At 43.5% G+C, this 25,083-nt stretch overlaps 3 protein-coding genes across 3 annotated transcripts; 1 reads left to right on the forward strand and 2 right to left on the reverse strand.

The window, feature by feature from the left end:
- The first annotated feature begins 452 nt into the window (after positions 1–452).
- slc25a55a (solute carrier family 25 member 55a) lies at positions 453–6,762 on the forward strand. The gene is made up of 10 exons (XM_037251665.1): positions 453–576; positions 1,139–1,223; positions 1,340–1,465; positions 1,762–1,817; positions 4,495–4,585; positions 4,680–4,798; positions 4,891–5,092; positions 5,170–5,324; positions 5,406–5,481; positions 5,863–6,762. Exons 2-10 carry the CDS (start codon positions 1,204–1,206, stop codon positions 6,020–6,022), a joined length of 1,005 nt encoding a protein of 334 aa, XP_037107560.1. The 5' UTR covers positions 453–576; positions 1,139–1,203; the 3' UTR covers positions 6,023–6,762.
- Positions 6,763–9,097: 2,335 nt separating this feature from the next.
- tspan2a (tetraspanin 2a) lies at positions 9,098–13,522 on the reverse strand. Its single transcript, XM_037252360.1, has 8 exons — positions 13,426–13,522; positions 11,608–11,710; positions 10,311–10,408; positions 10,004–10,078; positions 9,836–9,931; positions 9,697–9,768; positions 9,507–9,590; positions 9,098–9,427 (listed from the first exon to the last, which is right to left on the reverse strand). Exons 1-8 carry the CDS (start codon positions 13,492–13,494, stop codon positions 9,362–9,364), a joined length of 663 nt encoding a protein of 220 aa, XP_037108255.1. The 5' UTR covers positions 13,495–13,522; the 3' UTR covers positions 9,098–9,361.
- An 884-nt stretch (positions 13,523–14,406) lies between these two features.
- Positions 14,407–23,628, reverse strand: ngfb (nerve growth factor b (beta polypeptide)). The gene is made up of 3 exons (XM_037252361.1): positions 23,496–23,628; positions 16,476–16,608; positions 14,407–15,714 (listed from the first exon to the last, which is right to left on the reverse strand). Exon 3 carries the CDS (start codon positions 15,701–15,703, stop codon positions 15,104–15,106), a length of 600 nt encoding a protein of 199 aa, XP_037108256.1. The 5' UTR covers positions 15,704–15,714; positions 16,476–16,608; positions 23,496–23,628; the 3' UTR covers positions 14,407–15,103.
- Between the last annotated feature and the right edge of the window lie 1,455 nt (positions 23,629–25,083).

A 25,083-nucleotide genomic window follows, 5' to 3' on the forward strand; every position in this document is an offset into this window, starting at 1 on the left:
TGCTGCCTGGCCTTTTCCCATGCTTACGAAAAAGCACAATGCAGCAATTGTCTATGTTTTACCAGAAAGCAAAATAATATTCTGTATGGTAAAACATTTCACATTATTTATAAGCCCGTTTAGAAGACTGCAATAAAACTAATTCCTACACACGCTTTTACTTTTGTAAATTGTAAAAAAAAAAAAAAAAAAGAATTCCTGCTGGAGAGTACAATGAATATCATGTCACGATAGGAAGGGTGGTGATTATTGGTAAAACGAGAACTTTTATGTCTTGAATTGGTTTTTAAACGCCTTTTCAATTAACGCCCTCCCCCGTCAAATGACTCAATTCATTGGCGGAACATTTTGAACGACAGCTCTGTGGTCCAATGGCAGCGGTATCAAGGCAGCCAATCGACGTCGAGTAGGCAAACTAGAGAAGCGTTGATTGGTTCTGTGGGTGGACTTCCGCAGTCGTACGCAATCCTAAAGAGACTCAATGGAAATTTCCAGGCTATTGTCGAATTTCTTCTGTTCGCAGACAGACCTCCAGTTACCAACGAATTGATACCGATTCATCTTGGCCTAATTTAGGTGAGTTCATTTTGTTTTTGAACATCATGTAACGTGTACGTTCCAAAGATGCACTTTGTGGGAGTATTTAGCGTCACTTACGATTGGTGGCAAGCCATGGTCGTTAACCGTTAGACAACAACGGAATGACTGCGCGTCGAGATTTTCTATTATATACGAAATCAATCATAACTTTGAATTATGTGACGGTACTTGATCGATCCAAGTTACAACGTTGGCTTTTGATGTTTTAAACCCAAGTCAATGTTATCGAAAATAGATTTATCTATTTGATCGGCGTAAAGCTAACTACGAAAGAGAAAAGCATTGATCCGTTTATTTTGGTAGTTTCTCCAGGCTGTCAAATAGAATAGCAATAGATGCATTAATAGAATAGGAATCTTTTCATTTAATCTTTCTGTAATGATGACCTTTTTTGGTGTCCCGGAATGGAACGAGGTGCCCTCGAACTCTGTGACGTCACTGAGCCTCTATATACATACATAAGCCTCCGTCCGCTATACAGTGTTAGATGAGCCTAGTCATCATATGAGTGACTCCTGCCTTGTTTTAATCTTTCTAGAACTCTCCGTTGATTCTTTTTTTTGACTGAACAAGTTGACAAGTTTGCATCTTTACTTCAAAGTCATGTCTCAGCAGCAGATAAGGTATGTTTGTTTTTTCCTCTCATTTCTCGTTGTATTTCAAATGAACGATATGTCATGTTTAAGGTAATCACCCCTTTTTTGTTCTTTTATGGGACTTTTTTTTTTTTTTCTTGCAGCCTCCCAGCCAAACTCATCAACGGTGGCATTGCTGGCATTGTCGGCGTCACTTGCGTCTTCCCCATCGACTTGGCAAAGACAAGGTTACAGAACCAGAGACAAGGGCAGCAAGCCTACAAGAGCATGTGAGTGGTCATGCACAACACACACACACACACATCCCCCGGGGTATTGTGTGCTCTGTTTTCAAAAGGGAGCGTTTCTAATCCCTCTCTGGCGCAATCGACCGTGTGAATGGGAGCAATTCCTACAATTCCACATTTTGTGTACCGTGGTGGGGTCGCTTTCACGTCCTCATGTTCTATTTAAGGCAAATAAGGCTGGATTAGGACTGCCGATCCTCTCTGTCACTTTTAGATTGCCATTTATGCAAGGCTACTGTGTAAAGTATTTGATGGATCTTTCCATTTTTTTTTTTTAGGATGGACTGCCTTGTGAAAACAGTACGATCAGAGGGCTACTTTGGCATGTACAGAGGTGAGATTCCAAATCTAATGATTACAATCAATAGAAATGCTCGAAGAGGATTTAATGTAAAGACAGGGTAAGATCGCGATGTGTTATGTAATATTCGTGGCATTGACTGCAGGGTAGTATTTTCATTGCAGTCGAACCTCCAAAGTTGAAAAATTCGTGAGACTCAGCAAGCAGCTCCATACGCAATGTTTAGGCTTTATTCAATTACTTACACGTGGTCATTTAAATCCGCAAACGCCAGAATTTGACTTCAAAGCATGTCATCATCCCAAAGTTATCATAGTCATCACAGCTTGTATTAGATAATCAATTTTATAAATATTCAATAGCTGCAGCTCAATTTTATAAATATTCAATAGCTGCAGCCACCATAGGATGCATGATGAAATTTTAAATGGACTCATTTTGCTAAACAAGGAGTGATTTTTCTTTCATTTTTCTAATACAGATGAAGCCACTCAGTCACTTTAGATCATGAATTAGATGTTCAATTGGTGTTTAGTATAAAATGAGTTGTTTGACTTTGGAGATTCCACTGGATTAATATCATTTTGCCGTAGTAAATTCCACTGTATAAATTAAAGCAAGCTTAAATGTTGTTAGGTAGGGCTTTTATTCTTATTATTAACTATTAATTAATCTTTATACTGGCCAGTTTATGACTTTTTTATATTTGTGTTGTATTATGTAAAAATTAAAAAAAATAGACGACCTAAATTCAGGTTTTTTTTCTGTCATTATTTATTTAATAGTCAACAAAAGTAATTCAATATCTATCAACCAATATGAAGTACTTGTATCGTGATATCCTTTTCAATCATATCTCTCAGCCCTAACTGAGGCTGTAGCAGTATATTTTACGTACACCGGTTGCTACACTTACCTTGTGACGAGGCCATGACCATCCATCCCCATGTTAATCGCTAGCAATACTGCCAAGACTTTGATACGATTGTTAAATGTCATCAAATCCAAATTGGACTTGGTGTTTTATGAGGGAAAAGTCGAGGCCCCTTATGTTGTGGGTCTCTGCCGATGTAAGGAATGCTGTTTGTTTGCATCTGTGTTTTTCATATTACAGACATGGGTCCCCCCTGGGATATTGAAGGCTAGCCGATAAGGCGCAGCCACGCTGGAGGCAAACATTAATGGTTTTTACTATATTGCTCTATTCCAAACTACAGGCACATATGTTCATTTTTGCCATGTTCACGTGTCCTCTTGTGTCAACAACTTGTTGTCAGTAGCGTCTGTGCCGCTCCTTCGCCTTCCAGACTCATGGTGTGCTTTCACCAGCTTTGTTTGAGCTTGGAAATGACTTGTGGAACTCACAAGGGTCTATTTTCAAGTTTGCCCAAAGTCGGGGCACGCGCCATTGTCTGTCTTGTTTTTTTCTTGTTTCTTTTCCACTAACATGTTTTCTTGTCTTGTCAAACTTTTTGTTTTTTTCCCCCCCACTAACATGTTCTCTTCTCTTGTCGTGTCAAACTTTGCTCCTCCGTCCGTGTCTCTTATTTTCTGCATCTACCTCTCTGCATAATGTGTTTGTTGGATCATTCCATTCACACCAGTCCCAGGTGACACTTTTTATTATATTAGTGCCTTACAGTCAAAGTCAAGTCAAAGTCAGCTTTATTGTCAATCCCTTCATATGTCAAGACACACAAAGAAACCGAAATTCCGTTTCCTCCATCCCACGGTGACGAGACATACAAGTAGGCGACACAAAACAAAAACAAGAAGGCACAGACCATAAATAATAAATAAAATAAATAAATAAATTACCATGTGTAGTCTCAAGTTTGAGCCTCCTACCTTTGGGTACCATGTCCACTTTTGGCATCTGCGAATCGCACACAAAACCTTTGACCATATTTGGAGGACAGATTCTCAGACCGGGGCTAGCTATAGCAATTTAAGGTCTGTCCGTACCTACCTTAAACCAAAAGAAGTGGCCCCAAAATGTGTGCCATTTCCAGATCCCAAAAGTGGGTGTGGTACCCAAACTCTCATGAGCTATTCTTTCTTCTAACTTAATTAGAATTCATCCATCTATCCATCCATTTTCTGAACCGCGTAGTCCCCGCGGGAGTGCTGGAGCCTATCCCAGCTGTCATCGGGCAGTAGGCGGGGGACACCCTGAACCGGTTGCCAGCCAATCGCAGGGCACACAGAGACAAACAACCATTTGCACTCGCACCTAGGGACAATTTGGAGTCTTCAATCGGCCTACCAAGCATGTTTTTGGGATGTGGGAGGAAACCGGAGCGCCCGGAGAAAACCCACGCGGGCCCGGGGAGAACATGCAAACTCCACACAGGGAGGGCCGGAGGTGGAATCGAACCCGGACCCTCCTAACTGTGAGGCGGACGTGCTACCCAGTTTCCACCGAGCCGCCTATTAGAATTCAAATGAAGAAAATTAAAGAGGTGTCACCAGGGAATGGTGTTTGACTTGATGTGGAATGAACCTGTTTTGTTTGGCTCTTCCCCTCATTTCTCTGTCAATTCCTCTACTGCCTTTATGACTTGAAGCTTCTTTGTGTTTTATTAGCCTCATATAGGAAGTGTTCAAATTCTAGTGTCATAATGATAATGGTGGGGAATGATTGTGTTGTGCATGTGCAAAGTCCAAAGTGTCTATTTGATGTCTAACTGTCACCTTATTTGTCCCTTAGGTGCCGCCGTCAATTTGACTCTGGTGACGCCCGAGAAGGCCATTAAGTTGGCCGCCAATGACTTCTTCCGCCAGCACTTTGCTAAAAATGGGTAAGCTGTGTCTGTTGTTTGAGCAATGCTCTCTCTCTCTCTCGCTCTTTATTGGAGTTGATTGAGTCTGACTGCTGGTTGCTTGTGTTTGCAGTCAGGGACTGACTGTGTTCAAAGAGATGCTGGCTGGCTGCGGCGCGGGCATGTGTCAAGTCATTGTCACCACGCCCATGGAAATGCTCAAGATACAGCTGCAGGACGCGGGCAGACTCGGTAAGCAATCTGTAGGATAAACATTTAAGTTGTTTGGAATCAGTTTGGTGTGATTGATGCGGTGCTCTGTTTTGCTTATTTTGTCGCCGTAGTTGCCCAGCAACAGAAGCCAGTCATGTTGTCTCCCTCCAAGCTGGTGGCCACCAACACGCTGCTTAGCCGCTCTTACAACTCGGGAACTGTGAGCGCCATGGCGACGCCGCGAGCCGTATCGGCCACGCAGATCGCCAGGGAGCTTTTCCGCACGCAGGGCATCCAAGGGCTCTACAAAGGCCTTGGGGCCACGCTCATGAGGTAAGACCCCCCCCCCCCCCACCTTCCTCCCCAAACATACTTCAAGTCTAATCAAATGTTGTGTCGCTGCTCTTCAGGGATGTCCCCTTCTCAGTGGTGTATTTCCCGTTGTTTGCCAACCTGAACAGACTGGGCCAGCCCAGCGCTGAGCAGGCATCGCCCTTTTACTGGGCTTTTTTCTCGGGATGTCTGGCAGGCTCCATTGCTGCGGTGGCAGTCAACCCCTGTGACGGTGAGGCCTCTGGGTCATGGGCATCATTTTCAAATACTAAAATAGATTGTCTCTAATTGTCTGTCTTTTGTTGCTTTCCAGTGGTAAAGACCAGACTGCAGTCACTAAATAAAGGCTCGGCTGAGGAGGCTTACAGTGGAGTAGTCGACTGTGTCAGGTGAGACTTATTTGCACTCGGGCATAAAAACTGCCACATCTTGATTTCCATGCTGATTGAGAGTAATTAGACCGTAGTAGACAAGTTAAAAGCAGGTCTATCTTGTGGTGTGGCTTCAGCAGGGAAGCCCAGACTTCCCCATCTCTGCTGGTGCACTTCATTCATACAAAAATGGTCACAAGATACATACAACACATAACACCAGCCAGCTTTCAATAAGCATCTTGCCTTAAAGCAATTCACATTCCGAGCCACAGATAGTGCAGAACTTCAATATGGCAACCCAAGTGGACACGTACAAAGTTTTCTGATTTACTCAATAGCAATGGTGGGTGTAATTCATGATTGTTGAAATAACTTGCTCCTGCTTTGTGCCCACAGTAAAATCCTGCACAAGGAGGGACCGTCCGCCTTCCTGAAAGGCGCCGGCTGCCGGGCCCTGGTCATTGCCCCGCTGTTTGGCATTGCCCAGGTCATGTACTTTGTGGGCGTGGGCGAGTACATCCTGGACAGCTCCCCTCTCAGTGTCCTTTCACCGTGAGAGGTTGCCGCCACGCGCTCAGGGGGACCACTCGAAGCCAAGAAGGATGGCCAGAACTGGCAGCTACGTTCCGTTTACATCCATGCTCGGAGGGAGGAGGAAGAAGAGTTGTGGAGCACTTGAAACACTTTTCGTGGCTTAAATCACACTCGGCCTTGTCCCGCGTTTGCACTTTGACAGACCATCATCGTCCTTACGAAGCGCCAGATTGGCCATGTTACTCCTTTTTTTGGGTCCGTTAGCTCCTTTTTTTTTTCTCTCTCTACATCGGTGATGGTGTGAGGAGCTCAGAAAGGCACAGCTATTTTATTTTCAATGTTTTTCAGTTTCTGTATGTTACACAGTTACTGTTGCTGTGAGTCAAGGTCTTTCCGATCTTCCTAGACATGAATTTGTAACCAGTTTGTCACCACCACTTGACTGTGAATCTCCATGCACATTGTGTGTCAGTTAATATTTGTTTTGTTCACAGTCTGTTCATTTCAATATGCGTTTACATGAAATTGCATCCATTCATTTACTTACGAATTGACATGAATTTCCATCCTGCAGCTATGCCTTTGAGTGAAAAAAAAATTACTCTGTACAAGCAACTTTTTTGTACTGTGTATGACTGTACACACTCGACACATTAAACAATGCAATTTACTCTCTTTGTTGTTTCATTTATTCCAACGATAGCACACAAGTACGATGCATTACATTCACAATTGTAGTACTTCATAAACTTTTAAAAAGGTTGTTAAAATATCCACTGTGCTTTAAAAGTACAAAGATTTGTTGGTGATTAATTGTATTAAAATAAACACATTTGAATCCGTTTTAAAGATCGAGCTGGATCCTATCCCAGCTGACTGAGTAGAAGTAGCATAGAAGTTGCAGGGCACACACAAGTTAGTGTTGGCTCGTGAGTGAACGATTCATCAAAAGAACGAATCGTTTCAGTGAACATGAGTGAAGGATCACTTCCTGAAGTTCTTCCTTCTTTTTTCACTTCATATGACTTCAACCAACATGCAATGACGTAACTTATCCTACACCCTAGGTGTCGGTAATGCGCATTGAAGCTGGTGCCACCTCGACGTAAAACAAAACTAAGAAAAAAAAATGACGTAACTTCCCGTTCACGAACGCGTCATTGAATTGCATTTCCCGCCCTTATTAGGTACACCTGAAAATGGCGGTGTACCTAATGGAGTGTTCGAGTGACGTCACAGATCAAACAGCCAATCAGAAAGTGGGGGTGAGGGCGGGTGTGGCACTTTTCACTTAAACCAGGGGTGTCGACCTCCAGTCCTCGAGGGGCCGCGTTCCAATAGGTTTTCCAAGTTACCCTCGTTAAACACACCTGCGTGAAAAGATTTTGGTCATTTCACGTTCTGCAGGAGCTAAAACTTTTCACGCAGGTGCACTTAACGAGGGAATCACACGGACACTCCATTAGGTACACCGCCATTTTCAAGTGTACCTAATAACAGGCCACTTTATTAGGGAAATATCATGGTCAAAGGTCACAGGTGTCAAGCTCTAGTCCTCGGGGCCGCGTTCCAATATGTTTTCCAAGTTACCCTCGTTAAACACACCTGCGTGAAAAGATTTTGGTCATTTCACGTTCTGCAGGAGCTAAAACTTTTCACGCAGGTGCGCTTAACGAGGGAATCACACAGACACTCCATTAGGTACACCGCCATTTTCAAGTGTACCTAATAACAGGCCACTTTATTAGGGAAATATCATGGTCAAAGGTCACAGGTGTCAAGCTCTAGTCCTCGGGGCCGCGTTCCAACATGTTTTCCAAGTTACCCTCGTTAAACACACCTGCGTGAAAAGATTTTGGTCATTTCACGTTCTGCAGGAGCTAAAACTTTTCACGCAGGTGCGCTTAACGAGGGAATCACACGGACACTCCATTAGGTACACCGCCATTTTCAAGTGTACCTAATAACAGGCCACTTTATTAGGGAAATATCATGGTCAAAGGTCACAGGTGTCAAGCTCTAGTCCTCGGGGCCGCGTTCCAATATGTTTTCCAAGATTCCCCTCGTTAAGCGCACCTGCGTGAAAAGTTTTTGGTCACTTTCACGTTCTGCAGGAGCTAAAACTTTTCACGCAGGTGCGCTTAACGAGGGAATCACACGGACACTCCATTAGGTACACCGCCATTTTCAAGTGTACCTAATAACAGGCCACTTTATTAGGGAAACATCATGGTCAAAGGTCACAGGTGTCAAGCTCTAGTCCTCGGGGCCGCGTTCCAACATGTTTTCCAAGTGACCCTCGTTAAGCGCACCTGCGTGAAAACATTTAGCTCCTTTCACGTTCCGCAGGAGCTAAAACTTTTCACGCAGGTGCGCTTAACGAGGGAATCACACGGACACTCCATTAGGTACACCGCCATTTTCAAGTGTACCTAATAACAGGCCACTTTATTAGGGAAACATCATGGTCAAAGGTCACAGGTGTCAAGCTCTAGTCCTCGGGGCCGCGTTCCAACATGTTTTCCAAGTGACCCTCGTTAAGCGCACCTGCGTGAAAAGTTTTAGCTCCTTTCACGTTCCGCAGGAGCTAAAACTTTTCACGCAGGTGCGCTTAACGAGGGAATCACACGGACACTCCATTAGGTACCTAATAAAGTGGCCTGTTATTAGGTACACTTGAAAATGGCGGTGTACCTAATGGCGTGTCCGAGTGACGTCACAGATCAAACAGCCAATCAGGAGGTGGGGGTGAGGGCGGGTGTGGCATTTTCACTTTCAGTTAAGCTTTGACCATGATTTTTCCCTAATGAAGTGGTCTGTTATTAGGTACACCACACGAGGTAAAAAAAAAAAAATGAATAAATAATTAAGAAAGTGTTCGGTGTTCGATTCGGTGAACGATTCTTTTGAACGAATCTTTTGAGTGAACTGATTCTAAAGATTCAGTTCACTTAAAAGAACTGGCATGCACATCACTAGTACAAGTTCACATGCATGATTTTGTAAGTTAGGAGATGGCCGAGCAGTAATAGTCACGCAAGCATGGGAGAAGAGGCAAACTTGACATTCAAATCCAGTACTTGAAAACATGCGAACCACATTTAGATCACATGTAATAAAGGAAAACGTTAGCTGCACAAGGCTTGTCCAGTAGGCACGTATAGTATGTAGTACATTCGACAAAAGGTCAGCTTTACAAAAAGGCAGGCTAGTCCTCCAAAACAGAGCATGCAACGATGCACTCATATTTACAGCAAAAACGTCACAGAAGCGTGCCACAGGCAGACAGCATGTGTTAGTATATGCAGAGGTATGGTGAGGAGAGGAGAGGAGAGGAGGGATCCATCCTATGGCTCGACTACTATATGACTTCCCTGCCGTTCCGGATGGCACAACACAGCACCATGCTGAAGATCATCCCTAAAATCTGAAATGACACACATACATAAACGCTTATTAAAATGTCCAACGGTGCATTCAATGACGCAGTCATGACACACACACACCATTACTCCTCCAATGCCGATCCCGATGTAGGCGATGACGTGCAGCTTGTCGTTGAAGAAATCTGTGATGGCGCTCAGACAGTCCTGGAATGACATTGGACACTCATTAGGTACATCTGGTATCACCTCCTCACACGTTTCAATCCAAGGGCGCCATCTTGTGGACACAATCATAGTCACTGGACTTTACCTTGGTCTCCTCTGGGGCGTCAGCACACAGGTCAGATGTAGAAGCTGGTGTCGAACCCCCACAGCAGTTGAGCTGCAAATCAAAATGTTTTTTTTCTATCAATTTAAATGGATAAAACTTGGAAATGATAATGACTCACAGTTTTGTGGTAAATGTGCGCGACGGCAGTTGCGTTGGAATTGGACGCCGCGTCACCGATGGAGCTGCTGTAGAATTTCTGCACTTCCTCCACAATCTGGTGAAATTTATGCTGGTTAATGTTCATTCTTTTGACGTATTCCCAATAGCTTTTGCTATTTTTGTGTACCTGCTCTTTGTTGATGAATCCAAACACGCCCGCTGCAATCTCTGCAGCGAAAATGATCAACAGGCAGGCAAAGAACTGCAAAAGAGACCATTAAAAAACATTTGCATTTATAGTTGTGTTCCCTTTAATTCTGTCACTGTGAAAATAAACATTCCTAAAAATGAATGATTACAAGTTAAATACAACTGATGTGCACTTAACAATTTAAAACTAAAAGTTCAACCCCCCTTGATGCAAAGTTTAAAGAATGAATTCAGTTATCCTTTGCATACCACTAGGGGGGCCCGGGCCTTGCGATTAAACTTACCGAGGCGAGAAGACACTGAGACTCCCTAACGGCTCCAAAACAACCAAAGAAGCCGACGAGCATCATTAAACTACCAGCGCCCAGAAGAATGTAGACAGCTGCAGGATAACACAAGAACACACAAGTGGCGTGATTGATAAACAATTCGATGACACAAAGCAAAAATAATTGAAATATAATTGATAGAAAAACTGTCTCTCAGTATAAAAATAATTCTTTAAAAACAACTGTGTTGTGAAGTACATCAAGAAACATGTATTGCTCAAAGAGCCCATGAGAAAGCAAAGAATCAATACTAGATGTTTGGAATCGACGCGAGACCGATACTCACATTAGGATCGATCGATACTCGGAATGATCTGCACAGGCCCTACTGTTAGATGCCGTGTTATTTTAGCTTAGCATCATTAGGCTTTCTGCTGAGATGTCGTCACCTTCTCAGTGACTCCCTCAGGGCAGCACACGCTACGGGTGTCGCAAATTTAATGAAGCCACGCGGGAGAGCAGCAAGCTGTTGTTTTTCCGAAACAAAAGAGTGGACTGAGGAGAACTAAACAAGCAGGGGATGCTTGCTAAATGATACAGTAAGCACCAATCGTAACCACAGAATTCAACGTGGCAGGCGTATGCGTTCCATACAGAACATTTTAGTTGGATATTGAGTGTTATTTTCTACAAAAATGAAAATGATTATTAACAGTGCTAAATGTGCTATCCTTCCATCTGTCACTTTCTCCTGATATTTGCCCCTCCTAAAGTGCTTCCAGGAGGGGCCCTGGGCGGGTGGGGCATGTCATGTGACACACACACACACACGCTCACACACACACAAGGAGAAAGAATGGGCCTCATTCTCAGCATCTGCACCCACCCACACCTTAGCCACAGAAAGGCTTTTTATTTCATAATGCTCTACATTGAAGGTGATGTATTTATTGTGTGACATCTCGGAGGCATTTAGCAGCCATTTGTGGGGAATCAAATCAGAAACCCAATGGCGTACTGTGCATTATAATCTGAAGCTATATTGCTTATCTATCCATGGAGCATTGAGCTCTCTCTTTCTTTCCTTCTCTCTCACTGGTATGCTAGCTAATGAATAAAAGTGTTCATATGAATGTGTCCATTTTAGATGGGTGGTGTTGATGTTTTAGAATTTGCTGCCATCTTGTGGCATCTATTCAAGATGACAATTAGATTCTTGCTTTGCTATTCCTTTTGAGCTTGGGACTGTGTTCTCATTTTTTTGTCGCATGATGTACTACTATGTGAAACCATTTCAAGCAATAGTACATACCGATGAAGAAAGTGTCAGGGGCATCGTTGCCTGTCAGCAGCTCCACCGTTTCTGGATCAAACCGGAGCCAAAGTCCCACGGCCAGAACCAACAAGCCGGATAACTGAGGGGGCAGAATGTCACAAGTACGGCAGTGATGAAATGATGCCAGCACGATGGGTTTTCAACTTTATCTGATTCAAGATGGCACAAGAAGCGCTGCTCAGTGTTGGCGATTCCTCTTCACTTTTCTACCAGCAACGAAGTGCTCTTCAAATAGCTCGGTACTTGTAGCAGTGGTCAAATTGCTAGTCACAGCACTCTTCAAGCTCGTGGGGATGATTACATCCTAATTCTCAATTCCTAAATCCTTATTCAGTGCAAGAACCGTGACGATTGTCTACATTGTCCACTTGAGATCAATTTAACTTGACTTTAGTCTGAGGCTTTTGAGATACGAGCTATTGTTCTTATTTGTTTTGACTTGCGAGCAAAAATTCATGGTACAACTACTGTATGATGGCCGTAAACACAAATTAAATTCCCTATGGTGCACTGGAGCCATGCAGGTATTTTCTAGGGGATAATGATGTAAACGACCCTGTTGCCCCCCCCAAACACACACACACACACGATCCGCCTCTTTTGGCCGGCGCCGCCGCAAGAGCTGTCGGTCCCACGGGCTCATTGCAACAAAGAGCCGCTGTCTCCTTTTATGACACACACAAGTGGTCATTGGTCAGAGCAGCCTTGGGTGATTGGGAGTGCCTCAATCGGACTATAACGCTCTCCACTCCATCACTGACGTAATTGAGAGCCTTCACAATGATAATATTGCTCACTTTTGGTATTCATTATGATGATGAGAGCAACGAGAACATTCTAAGAACTTTATACGATTGTACTTTATAAAAACGCAAAGCAATAATTCTCAACTGGTGCATTTTTGAAAACAGTAAGGTCATGTTATTGCCCTCTTGTCACTAGCTACTTTGTAAACAAATACAACAGAGTAGCTCAGCCTTTGGCTATAGTGACTGTCATAACTAGCAATATTCTTTTGGTGCTTTGTCAGACTCATATGTTGTTGGTTTTTCATTTATAAAATCAGTCTTTGGAGGACTTTTGAAGAAAATGGCTCCGGGTGGTGAAAATGTAGTATTGTGGTACTAGGTTGCTTCAATGACCTAAGTCCTATTATCTGATCCGACCTCAAGAAGTGAGACAGACCAAAACAAACGAGCCGAAAAGCAGATTAACCATGTCTCCTGCAGGAATGTCATTTAAGAAAAAAAAAAAAAAAAAACACCAACAGCAAAAGTTTTAAATTCAATTGCATGATATAGGTTGTTCAAACTTTTGGAAAATTAATGCAATATTTGTTTACGGTAAGAAAAGGAAAAAATAACACCCCCCAGCATGAATTATTATTATTATTATGGATTCCCCCCCCCCCCCCCCCTAGTTTTCACAAAGAACTTATATTTATAATAACACAACGGGATGTTCGAGGAGTGAGTGACCACATAAGTTGCATTAATTGTCTAATATATTGTAAATATATGATTGTTTTGGGTTGGAGGTGGGCTGAGCTGCTTCTATGCAGCATCAACATTATGCATTGTGTCGACTGTAAACAACATCGTGCACCGCTAGCTCTTTTGGAAATGACACAATAAAGCCTTACCATGACCATCTCCCATTCAAACACACAGATTGAAGCATGCAACTCATTCCCAGGGGACAACTTTGAACGATCCAAAAAAAAAAAAAAAAAAAAGGAATGATGTCATTTCAATCAATGCCCGCTCCCGCCCACGGTGGTGGAAATGGACTCACCCAAAAGATGAAGTTGAACACGAACAGCAGATATTTCACGCATTTCATCCCCCCGTGCACTTTGCTCATGATTGCCACCTGATTGGAGCCGAGTCGTAATGATGAGCCTCTTTTGACGCAAATAGATAACAAAACAGTACTCGCAGATGTGCGCGCTTCGTTCTGATCGTGCACGTTCACGTCGTCGCGACCACGGCGGACAAGGGAGCAAGCGAGCGAGCGCGCGCGCGCATCCAAAAACATGCGCGTAAGCGAGACGCAGCCTGGCCCCGCCCATCTTCCCTGCGCATCTCTTGTGTGTGTGTACCCACAATCAAACACTATCATGTTGTTAGATGAGAAAAACCGTCTATATAGTATTGGACTTTATTCTACTCTACACCATCACGAAGTAAAAACATAATTCCTTAGAATGAAGAAAACAGCTGGTGCATATGGACGGAACGCTTCATTGTCAGATACAAAATGATTGATAACTAATCAGATGTTTATTTTACGATTGGCTTTGTGACGCAATATCAGCACGGGCAGAACTGGAGAGGTAACACTGGCTTGTGCAAAGAAGCGTTATTACTCCGTTTCCACTCTAGAGGTCAGTGTTGCAAAGGAATTGACTATACAAAACCAGTAGCAAACAAAAAGAATTCTTGTTATGACTAGAGACGCAAAACAAAAAGCAGCATTTTTTTTTTGGTTTTACTATCTCTCATGGATATTGTTTTAGCTGCAATAGAAATCTTGACACGCTCAAAACTAATAAAAAACCTAATTGACACTGGACAAGCTGGAAATCACTCCTATAATAATATTAAAAATATGTTTAATCATTTCCTACCTACCACAGCCAGAGCTGTAATTTATGGGAAAACTTATTCTGATGCTCCAGAAGAATGGAAAAATGTCAAAATTGCAGTAAATTGAAGCCATATGTCCCCCTTTTGCTCCAAAGCAACTTTGATGCCAGTGCAATTGAATACAATGTATAATATACATGTTTAATAAATAATAAACACTATATTTAACATGTTTTCCTCATATCAGACCTGGGTCAAGTAACAAAAAACAAGACACTTGCAGTATGCTTGTGTTATTGTGTCGAGGCTGTGCTGTCTGCTTGGCTGCCTGTATGACAAGTTCAAACCTGCTGTTCCCGAGGATAGTCTCTTCTCTTTGGCTGCATTTTGTTTTACACTCTGCGTCATTCAATTATTCGGAACCATTTTCATACACAGCCGGCAGATCGAATGGCATTTGAAATGTTTGCATAATCGCAATCTCTCAGTATGTAGATTTCCTTGGCCAATTCTTTTCCTTCCTTTTGAACAGAGAAGTCAATTTATCACCCTGCAGTGTGTTTCTATTTTTTCTGAAATATTCTTGCTACAGTACGGATGCCAGAGGGCACATATTGTGCACGAGCGACGCTTATGACACAAATACGTAGATCTTTGGAGTACCTCTCCACTCACCAAGCCTAAAATTGAACAACCCAGTGAGTGATCTGAAGATTTTTTGCAAGTGTCTGTTTGAATGAGCCATCGTAAATTTTGCAAAATTTCGACGGGTCGGGAATCCGTTTTTGACCCAGGCCTGCCGTTATACGCATTTCATGCAGTCTCTGAAATTTGGCAAAATACTAATAATTTACTCTGTGCAGAAGTCCTTTCTTTTGGCCTGGTCATTGTCGCCACGACTTGCGGCTGAGCACGCACACACAGGCCACGTTGATGCGTATGAGCCTCCACGCCACCAGGTTCTTAAAAGACGTCAACGCCCGCACAAACGTGTGCGAGTTGGTGCAGTGGGAGTTCCAGTGTCGGGCGTCGATGCCCAAGCAGCCCGAGTTGCCTTCGTGGGAGCTGTGACACGTGGTCTCGAAGAAGTACTGCTTCTTGTTGACGTTGTTGATGTTGACATCCGGCAGCACCGTCACCTCGTTGCCAGAAATGTCCGTGGCCTTTGTTTTGTTGCCCACCCAGACGCTGATGCTCTCACATACGGAGTACACGCCTCGGTGCTGGGGCTGGCCCGCTCGCCGCCGGCTCCTGCGCCCGCCATGGGACCCGGTGGGATCACCGTCGGGCGGCCCGGCGCTGAACAGCACCCTGGGGGAGAGCCTGCGCCGCCTGTTGAAGACTTTGGTGTCCACTCGAGGGGCGGCGGCAGTGACGGCGTTTGAGTCCCGCCGTTGTGCGTTGGAGGTGCCTGACTTCTCCCCAAAGGAGGCCACGGCCTGGGCACTGAAGAAAAGCAACAGGACCAGCATAGACGACCTCATGGGCACACCACCTGCGGGGGAGGGGCAGTGAGCTATTTCGGGTGACGTGTACGTAGTATATACTGGAAAGCCTAATGACGGAGTTATTTTCCTAAACTTTGCGTCCCGTCGTCAAATGTTTTCATGCTCCAGCACGGCGGTGGCCTCTGGCTCTCCTAACGAGAGTTTGTGCAAGTTTGAGTAGCTCTCAGTGAAATAGCCTCATTTTTAGACCAAAGACAAACAATCCAAACCACCGCGACCGAGTGGGCCAAACAGAACAGTCCTACAAGTCCAGTTCCCATAAAAGAAACTGGCAGAAATGGTGCAGTCGCCACAGATCCATGTCGAAAGGATGCTTTTTCCAACCATTTTGTGACACTCCGGTAATTGAATGTGACTGAGGTATGCTTCATAGCGCTGCTAAACCAAAACACCGCATAAATTTCATTCACATTCAAATGTTGCGTTAAATGACCATGTTGACCCTCGTGAAAGTGTCATTTCTGATGATTGTAATCTTTTCTATTGGGACTGACAGGCGGTATGGAAGCAAGCAGCCGCGCAGACACCCGCAACGGCTCCTCTGTCGGGAAGGCTTATTATGCCACGTTTTCCTCCAGGGAAGGAAGGGGGTCACTCTCCGCGTCCACATTTACAATCAAACGAAAGTCTGTCTGTCACTTGACCCATGGCGGCTTGAATTGTAATGGAGTCAATGAACACACCTCTGCAATAATGCCAATGCCTACGAGGTAAGCAGAGCTGTGCTGTCATTTTTTGGGCTTCTTACCTTTTCAGAGTCCGCTTGGGAACGGAAGCGCCTCACCGTGGCACCTAGAGGATGCGAATGAAGCTGCGTGCTGCACTTGGGGCTCCTGCCATGTGGCCCCCGTCCAGCCCACCTCGCCTCGTTGGCCTGCCCGCTGAGACATAAGACAGGCAGAACTTTTTTTTAGTGCCCTCATAAACATACTATAAACACATTGCTAGCATCATCACTGGAATTTCACGGAGCAAAACATACCCAAGCCTCAAAAACAGGTTAGCTTCTCTGCTGGCCCAAACACTACTAGAAGCTACAACCTAGTCTAACATTTGCTCCATGTCCTCAACTTATATAGTATGTATAGTATATATTTTGTAGTATTATAGTATATGAATATTAAAAAGCTGAAAAGCGGTCTGCCATGCGTGCCTGTTTACATGCATGCCCGCCATAGCGCCATGATGGATTTGGCGCGGCACAAGACGCCGCCGCCTGATGATCCATCCCAATAAAGAAGACATCTTCCTTTTTAGTTGTGTCATCTTGTCGTGGGAGCAGGCGGAATGTTTTCATTGGCCTGTCACACGACGCCCGCCGACAGACCACAACAGTCGTTTGTCACGATCTCTCGCCTCGCCGAGTGCGCAGCAAGACGAGCCGAAGGGGGAATGTAAGCCGTAGTGCTACCCCGAGTAAACGGGCCGCAAATCTACCTGACAATGAACTATGCACATCAAGTGTCCTGTGCTTTATTGTGACGCTTAGCACAGTCATAAGGGTTCCAATTTGGTCAACGGGTCAAAATTATTAGCTAAATATGCAATTTCATACACTCAGCAAAATGTAGGCTTACAGAACGGAGCATATTCCAGCTTAATTTTTGGCAAGCGAAAGGTACATCCCAGATTGGTTTTCAGGCAATCCCAGGGCACAATTTAGAATCTTCAACGAAATTGTACATTGTCTGACACTGAGCCGAGGTTGAAACACAGAATTTTTTGATGTGAAGCAGATGGATGCGGTAACAAACCCTCAATCAAGTTCATGTACGTCATTATTCGTACAGTAAGTTAAATGGTGAATGAAGTTTGTGTCTAATGATGCCACGATGAACTTTTAATTCATGCTAGCTAGTATTTTAGAAGCTATGTAATGCTGTGATGTGTTCAGTGTGCACTTTTTTTTTTTTTTTTTACCCACTGTGCTGCAAAAGACACTTTTATTCAACCCAAATGTGCCTCGCAAGTGACAGCTAAGGAAACCTTTATTGAGTTAATTTCCCAGTGAATTATAGTTTGTGAGGAATTTAGTGATATGTAAATCTTGTGTCCTCTACTTGTGTTGGCCTCCTTTGTGATGGCGGAAGGTCGTTCATCGAAAACAGACGTCTGATGAGAAAACGTCTTAGTGGTTTAGTAAAAAGAGGCAAAAAGGTCCAGTCAGCAGTTGCTTCTCAACTCGGCGGATTACAAGAATTCACGAGACTGGGCCGTGCACCAGTGTTGAGCTTGAAGGCCGTGAGTGACAACTTCAGTCACCCCCAAAAAAAATCGGTGATGGAGGACTGCATCTATCAAATGTTTTGCTATTTAGATTGTATTGTATTGAAAATTCACTATTTGGATCATAAAAAAATACGTGTCATCCGTCATTCCTAAATCATTCCATTTCATCCCTTTAGTTACCTGTAATGTATTCATTTAGGCTAGACAGCACTGCCATCACTTTACATGCTTATGTATTCAGTATGTGCAATTATTTTCGCATTATACAGAGAGGGTGCCATCGATCGTCATGCAGCAAGCATTATGAGGGCTGTAAACATCGGGTGATGTTGACCCAGTCAAATTGCCAGTATCCGGGAGCATTCAATTACTTGAACCACTCCAATCTTCCGTAATGGACGTGAATCCTATAATTGACGTCAGATTGTCTGCGGTGACGGAGATGGAGAAGAGACAACAACAAAATAAGATTTTGTAAATTTCAATTTGTTGCAATAGCAAATGGTTTGTCTTTTGTTCCCCAGGGGATTTTTCTTCTTTTTGACGATGGGCTCTACGTTTGATTGTCAGTTTTGCTTTTCAGTACAATGAGACAGACTAATATAAAAAAAAAAATACATCTGCCAACTCCATCAATGCATGCACATTCAGAACGCAAAAATCAGAAGAAAACGGAACCACAAATTGCAGCTTTGGTCAAAGCTGAGGTTCGTACATGTTTGGGAATATTTGTTTTGGAACATAATTATTATCACAGCAGCACAGCAGTGCGAGTGATGTGAGCTTTGGTGTTGTTTTCTTAATTAGAAATCATGAAAAAATAAAATCCAGGAGGTAATGTGTGTTAAAGGCAAAATAAGCGATGTCATCATCTGCAGAGCAAAAGGGGAGAAAGTTTTGCCATCAGGGCAAATGTTTTTTCTCGCCTGTAAAATGAAGTACCTGGGACATGTCATGTCATCACTGATAAACTGTCTGTTTGTAGACTTGGCCTACAGACAGCGCTGCATGTTAAATGTACACGTTAACATGTTGGTTTGAATATTCCACGTCTTCGGTGAATGTCAAGATTCATTTTTTTTAATGGGATATTGTGTAAATACTGCTGAGGTTGCCTCTTTAAATTATTATTTTACATTATAGGTACTTTTTAATTGGATGTACTTATTTTCTTTGAAATATTTTAATTATTTTGCTCTGTATTTTATATCTATTATTGGAGCATGAGTCTGCTGAATAAATTGAAATATAACAAAAATAAAGAAATAATATAATAATAATAATATATATAATATATATAATAAATATTAAATATTTTAATCATTTTGCTTTGAATGTTATGTATATCATTGGACCGTGAGTTTGCTGAATAAATTTGCATTGTCGAGTATCACTTAATGCAATCAATCAACCAATTTCCATCTTGCCCTTTGCAGCACTTAAAAAGGGATCCTAACTTTCCATCCAGATTCAGTGACAGCTGTGACGTGCAGAAGATCTGAAGGTAACATCTGGATGAGCATGGCAGATATTTTTTATTTCTTTTTTCTCCGCCGTGTAACACAATACACTCAGTGCATAACTGCGATTGTGACTCGTGTGATTTACAATCTACAAAATTCTCGTAAGAAGACTCGGCACTTCCTGTTCAACACACACGCACATGCGTATGGAAATCTATGAAAATGCATGCTGTCAGGGATAAGTAAAACCAGCTCTCTAAGGAATGTTCCATAAGGCCACAACAGCTTTTTTTAATACGGGTTGACATGAAGTATATAAGGAGTGTCAATGACAAACACATGAGGCACAGTTTGACTTGGTCACTAAACGCAACACGACATTCCCCAATTAAAAAGGACAACAACTGCATCCCTCAATATTTTTCCCATCAATGGAACGCTTTCTAGGTTGTCACCTGAGCTGAAGCATGCTTAGGAATTCAAAGCAATCCCATCCAAAGCTTCCCTGATTGCAGCCGACGCTTCAGTCACTGGCAGGCACGGCGACTTCCGTTGCCAGGAAAAATATTAACGCTAGGTTCCAGGAGTTGTAATATCACGCCTGTCGTAAGGAATTAATTTTTACGTCATTGTGTTCACCCTGGGCCGTCGTTGCAGCATGCAGGTCCGTAGCGTGCAGGCCGCGCTGCGTGCCGGCGTGCTGCAAACACAATAAATCACAAAATGTGTTTAAGAAGCAGGCAGTCTGCGGGAGAACAAGTGTCGAGCAATTCTTTGTTTCATGTCTCCCAGTTGGATTTGTGACGATTGCCAGGGTGAATCGTTTGCACTTGCAAGTTGCGTTTGAGTTCTTTTGACGCGCTGTAAGCAATCGTGTGTGTGCGAGGGTATTCTTGTAAAAAGAGAGCCATGCCTTTTTTTCTCGTACCTCCGTCAAGGTACATGTACTTTGGCATTTGCCTCGGTGGAGGTCCGAGGGTTGTTTCTCAAAATCACTTTTTCTTGAGGGACTATGAGGAAACTAATAATTGACCCTAATGACCCATCCTCTCATCTGATTGGCTATTAGCTTACAAATCAATTCATTAGATAGAGGTTGACTAGGAAATGCAAAAAAAAACAAAACAAAGCCACTGCAAAAAAAAAACGGCATTATTAAGTTCAGCAAAATGTTTCTGTTTACTTTGTTCCTGCTTGATTATGACTATGAAGGTTTTGCATATGCAGGCATTTTACGTCACGAGACTCGGCGTTTGGACGGAATGACGGAAGCGTGCGTGGCCACCCCACTAAAAAAATCTACAGCTACGCCCATGTGAGTGCTCTCTAACTATTGTCAAATAAATTCGACAAAAGAAATCAAGTGAAGCTGTTATTCATCTCAGTCGATTGGTTCTCATCTTCAAATCCTAGATGATAAGCCAGACGTCAACATGGCTTTGAGTAGTGAGTCACAGGTTTGAGTGTGTTTTTGTGTGTGTGGTCTCTCCGCATATCTCTACAGCTCCTCCTTAATGTAGTTGCACTCTCTCTTCACTTGTATTTGATTTGGATTCATTAAGAGCCAAAAAAATGTACAACGGTATGTGAGGGGGTGGTGAAATCCTGTCCAAAAGATTCCCGGAGAGGAGCGAGAAGTTTGCAAGTTGCAGTCGTGTGCGTTCCTCTCTCTCACGCCGTCGCGCAGAGAACGCCAGAGGCTACGAGTGATGACGGGACATGCCTGCGTGGAAAGCTTCAATGCTTGCCGTCGTCGTTCAGACACACCAAGGTTGGCTCAATCAGCTTGGATGCCAGCGGAGGAGGGCCTGACTCCTGTAATTGTTAATTTCCAAGGCCCAGGGAAGCAAAACAACGTCATTATCATCCATAATTCACATTTTGCCAGTGTATTGTTGAGAATACAATTCAACATGTGTCATTCTATCATCGACATGGTGGGTTGGTTCTAAAGTGCCATACAATCTTCCAATTTGGTCCCGAACAGCAGATTGAAACAATCAAGTCATTCCAATAATCCAGGAGTGTTAAAACAGGAAATGTTGGTACTACTTGTTGCTTATAAAGGTACACATCCGCCCTCTGCAGCTGAGTTTGTGGTCTCAGTGTAAAAAAACAATGCCCTGAAATGACACTAAGGCCCTGAGAGTGCCCACCCCAAAAAAATCAGTAGGACCAGCTGCGGTTAAACTTTTCTCCACAAACATCTTTCAACTCAAACTGCCTCCAGCCAGCATTAGTCTTAAAAGCATTAGCAAGAATCCCTTTGTGTAAACAGTGAGCTCACACATGTCCGATGAGTAAAGGCCCCTGTCACTTTGCCTTTATTTTCTTTCCCAAAGTTTAGAGGGGGGAAATCAGAAGCATCCTCCCAAGCGGTGAGTTTACCTGTAGGCATGTTCCACAGTGTGTGGAGGATCAAGAACATGACTGATGGTTTGTTTGTCGGGGCAAGAATTCACATTACCCGTTGCTCATCAGGGATATGTGATCATTGTAAACAATCAGTTGTCCATTACGGTTTTGTTGTGCCATATTTGAAGCAGAAATTTCTGGAAATACAGAAGAACCTTGGATCGCAACGCTAATTTGTTCCAGGAGAAGTGAAGCTGTCACGTTCCCAAGCAACAGTACCCCCCAAAAAACAACATAAATACAGTCCAGCAAACGCCTCAAAGACTCTTAATAGAAAAAAAATGAGTCACTTAAATATGGTTTTTGGATGTTTAGAATTCTTCCTACTCCACCCAGAAAAAAAAAAACTTTTGAAATTTTGAAAATGAATCAAGGGACCTTTCTGAGTGTGGTCGTGGGCCGCCAATTGCGATTTGCCTTGTCCAGGGGAGAGCTTGCATCTTATCCCAGCTGTCTTTGGGAGGGGAACAATAACCGTAAATATCACAAAGCTATTCCAGGGCTCATGCTTTCATCTCAATATTGGCTTGCTGAACAAAATCCATCGCATCACTCAGTGTTTTCGATATCGCTTCGACCTCATTAAAACCACTTGACACATTATTTGACAAGTAGATCAGTGCACAATCATCTTCAAGCATCCCTTCCTCCACAGCTGTGCAGGCAAGAGAGGAATTCTGCCAAAGCCACTTAGGAGCCACTTGAACCCTCAACTGACTAAAGTTTCACAGCCGCTTTATAGTTTCCGCTGCAGAGGAACAAATGGAGGGCAACACGGTGTCACCGCCAAGCTGAACGTTTTCTTGACTCGTGCATCACACTTTGTTGATAGACCAAAACCAAAGAATTTGCTATTCTGGTACGTTTTCTTGTGGAAAAATCGTTCTATTGACCAAAATCCTCGCGTCCCGCCCAGACCTCGGTGTTCTAAACTGACTTTTGCTTTCTGACCAAACTTGAAAAATAGTCTTCCTGAACCTGACGACCATCTGCAGGAAGGACTCCATGCTTTACTGCGCCCTTAGGAAGATGATGTATGCATGCAAACTATGAAAAACAATGTACAGGTTGTCATGAGGACCAAAAAAAGCCCGAGGAATGGATTTTGAGGAAAACCCTGAGAGCAAATCAAATCATCCATCCAAATAGTAGCAAGTCTTCTCCAGTATATAATCACCTGCTATTATGACAAGAATGCAACCATTCATTTGCTGTGCTCTGATGCATAATTTGAAGAAATTCCCCTGCAGCTACCTCCTTGTTTCCATGCCAACATACCACACAAACCCAAGAACTCTGCAGGATTTTTTTTTTTTTTTTTTTGTGCACCTCCACAGAAGTGGAGTGCAGCTCCGCTAGTGGCCACGGTGTAACCTGATGAGCCCCGCGGGCGGCTCCGCTTCAACAGTTTCTCTCTCACTCTCTCTCTCTCTCTCTCTCTCTCTCGCAGGGGATGGAGGTTCCCCTCTGAAGCTGAGCCCTCACAAAAGGTCTCAGTAGTACAGTCATCATTCAAATCCCCTCAGCAAACACGAAGGCAGGAAACATAACGAGTGTGCAAAGTTGACAAAGCGCTCTTCTCTAAAAAGCCTCCTGTAAAAAGTGACTTCTGTTGCATTGCAATTTTCTGGAGTAGTTGAAATTGAAAAAAGGTAGTCTACCTCTGCAAAAGTTGCTCCTCCAGAGGATTATTGAAATATATTCCAGTTTGCGTCCGCAGGATGCCCGGGAGGAGACGAGCGCATTCTTTGACATTTGTCCCAAACGTTGCTCCCAGATAACTGCACTTGTTGGAAACTTGTTCTGATAGAACAGCAAGACTCTCTATTGGGTGTGTTGTGAGGTCCTAGTGCCTGCCTTTTTAAAAAAAAAATTTTTTGATGGCCCGGCCCTACCTGGCTGGGGCAGACTGCAGTACTGGGAAATACTTTCAAGACAATACTTTGAAAACCATAGGAGACGTGAAATATTTCCGTCCCGGCCGCATTATTAAAGTGCCTCGTAAACATTTGCGCTCCTTAATTGCTCTATAAAGGTCTAAGAGGAGCATGGGGTGCATTTCACACGCCAGTGAGAGTAAATAAACGCCGAGGAGGCCCACTGTTGTGCACAATCAGCAATAAACAAAAACCAAACAGAACCATCGTGGTAATCTGGTGATCGCTTGTTTCAAAATAACCTCTCAAACATGCTGAAATTTTCAAAGCTCGGCTGGTTCTTCTTATTTTTCCTTTTTCCCACCCGCCCTCCGACTCAAACATGTGCACTTTTTACGAAGTTGCATGTAAAACGAGAAAAAGTACAGTAATTCCCAAAGGAATTCCTCACTGGAGATGATGGTGAGCAGATGTCTCACCTTGTGTGTGTCATTCAACCTGCAGACCAAGATTTGCATTCCAACTTTACAGATTGGCTGTATAATTGGAGGCAGCGCTGGTGAACTTACAGCAAATATTTCCACTTTCAAACATTTACCATGGAAAATGGTCCTTTGAACGTTTCCTTCATGATTAAGAGCGTTTATGGGATTTGGTTTCACGCCGTGCGGAATACCGCATGTGTATGATCAGTGTCCTTTCCCCATCGGAGCCTCGCTCCAAGGTCACTCCAAGGTCAGCGTGGAGTCTGTGATTTATTCCTCAACAGCGAGACGTTGGCAGCGGAGAAATAAATGCGCCGCTTGTGTTCGCACTGATGTCAGCGGCCTCGCACATCTGGAGCCAAATGGGAGCATATGGATGCCAAATCTGCTTACCGCGTTACGCAGCGGGATTAGCGCCGCCGCCATCGCCCCTGCCGCCATCGCCCCTGCCGCCATCGCCCCTGCCGCTGCTTTGAATTAGGTGCTTGCGACGCTAGAGGGCGTGAGCTTTGTAAGACTCCTCTCAGCCGGAAACTTTAATGAGCCAAGGCACAAGATTTACAAGTGGAAATACAGTAAATCTCACGGCACAGCGCACCAAAATAACTAGTCTTCCTATTGGGTCTATGGAATAATATGAATTACTCACGATCGAGATTGTTCCATTGATTCATCGAATAATCCGATGCAATGTTATTTGCATCAAAGTGTATTCAAACATTTTTTTCCCGTGCAAATATCTTATTTTGATTCATCACAAAAGATAAAAAAAGATGTGAGAAATCCGACATTTCTTACTTTTGAAAGCCTGGTATCAGAAGATTTGGAACATTTTTAATCGTTTTTTTTCTTCAGTTTTCTTTCCCTGTATTACTCCTCAGTCTCAT

The sequence above is a fragment of the Syngnathus acus genome, chromosome 5 (assembly GCF_901709675.1).
Source record: "Syngnathus acus chromosome 5, fSynAcu1.2, whole genome shotgun sequence".
Lineage (NCBI taxonomy): Eukaryota > Metazoa > Chordata > Actinopteri > Syngnathiformes > Syngnathidae > Syngnathus > Syngnathus acus.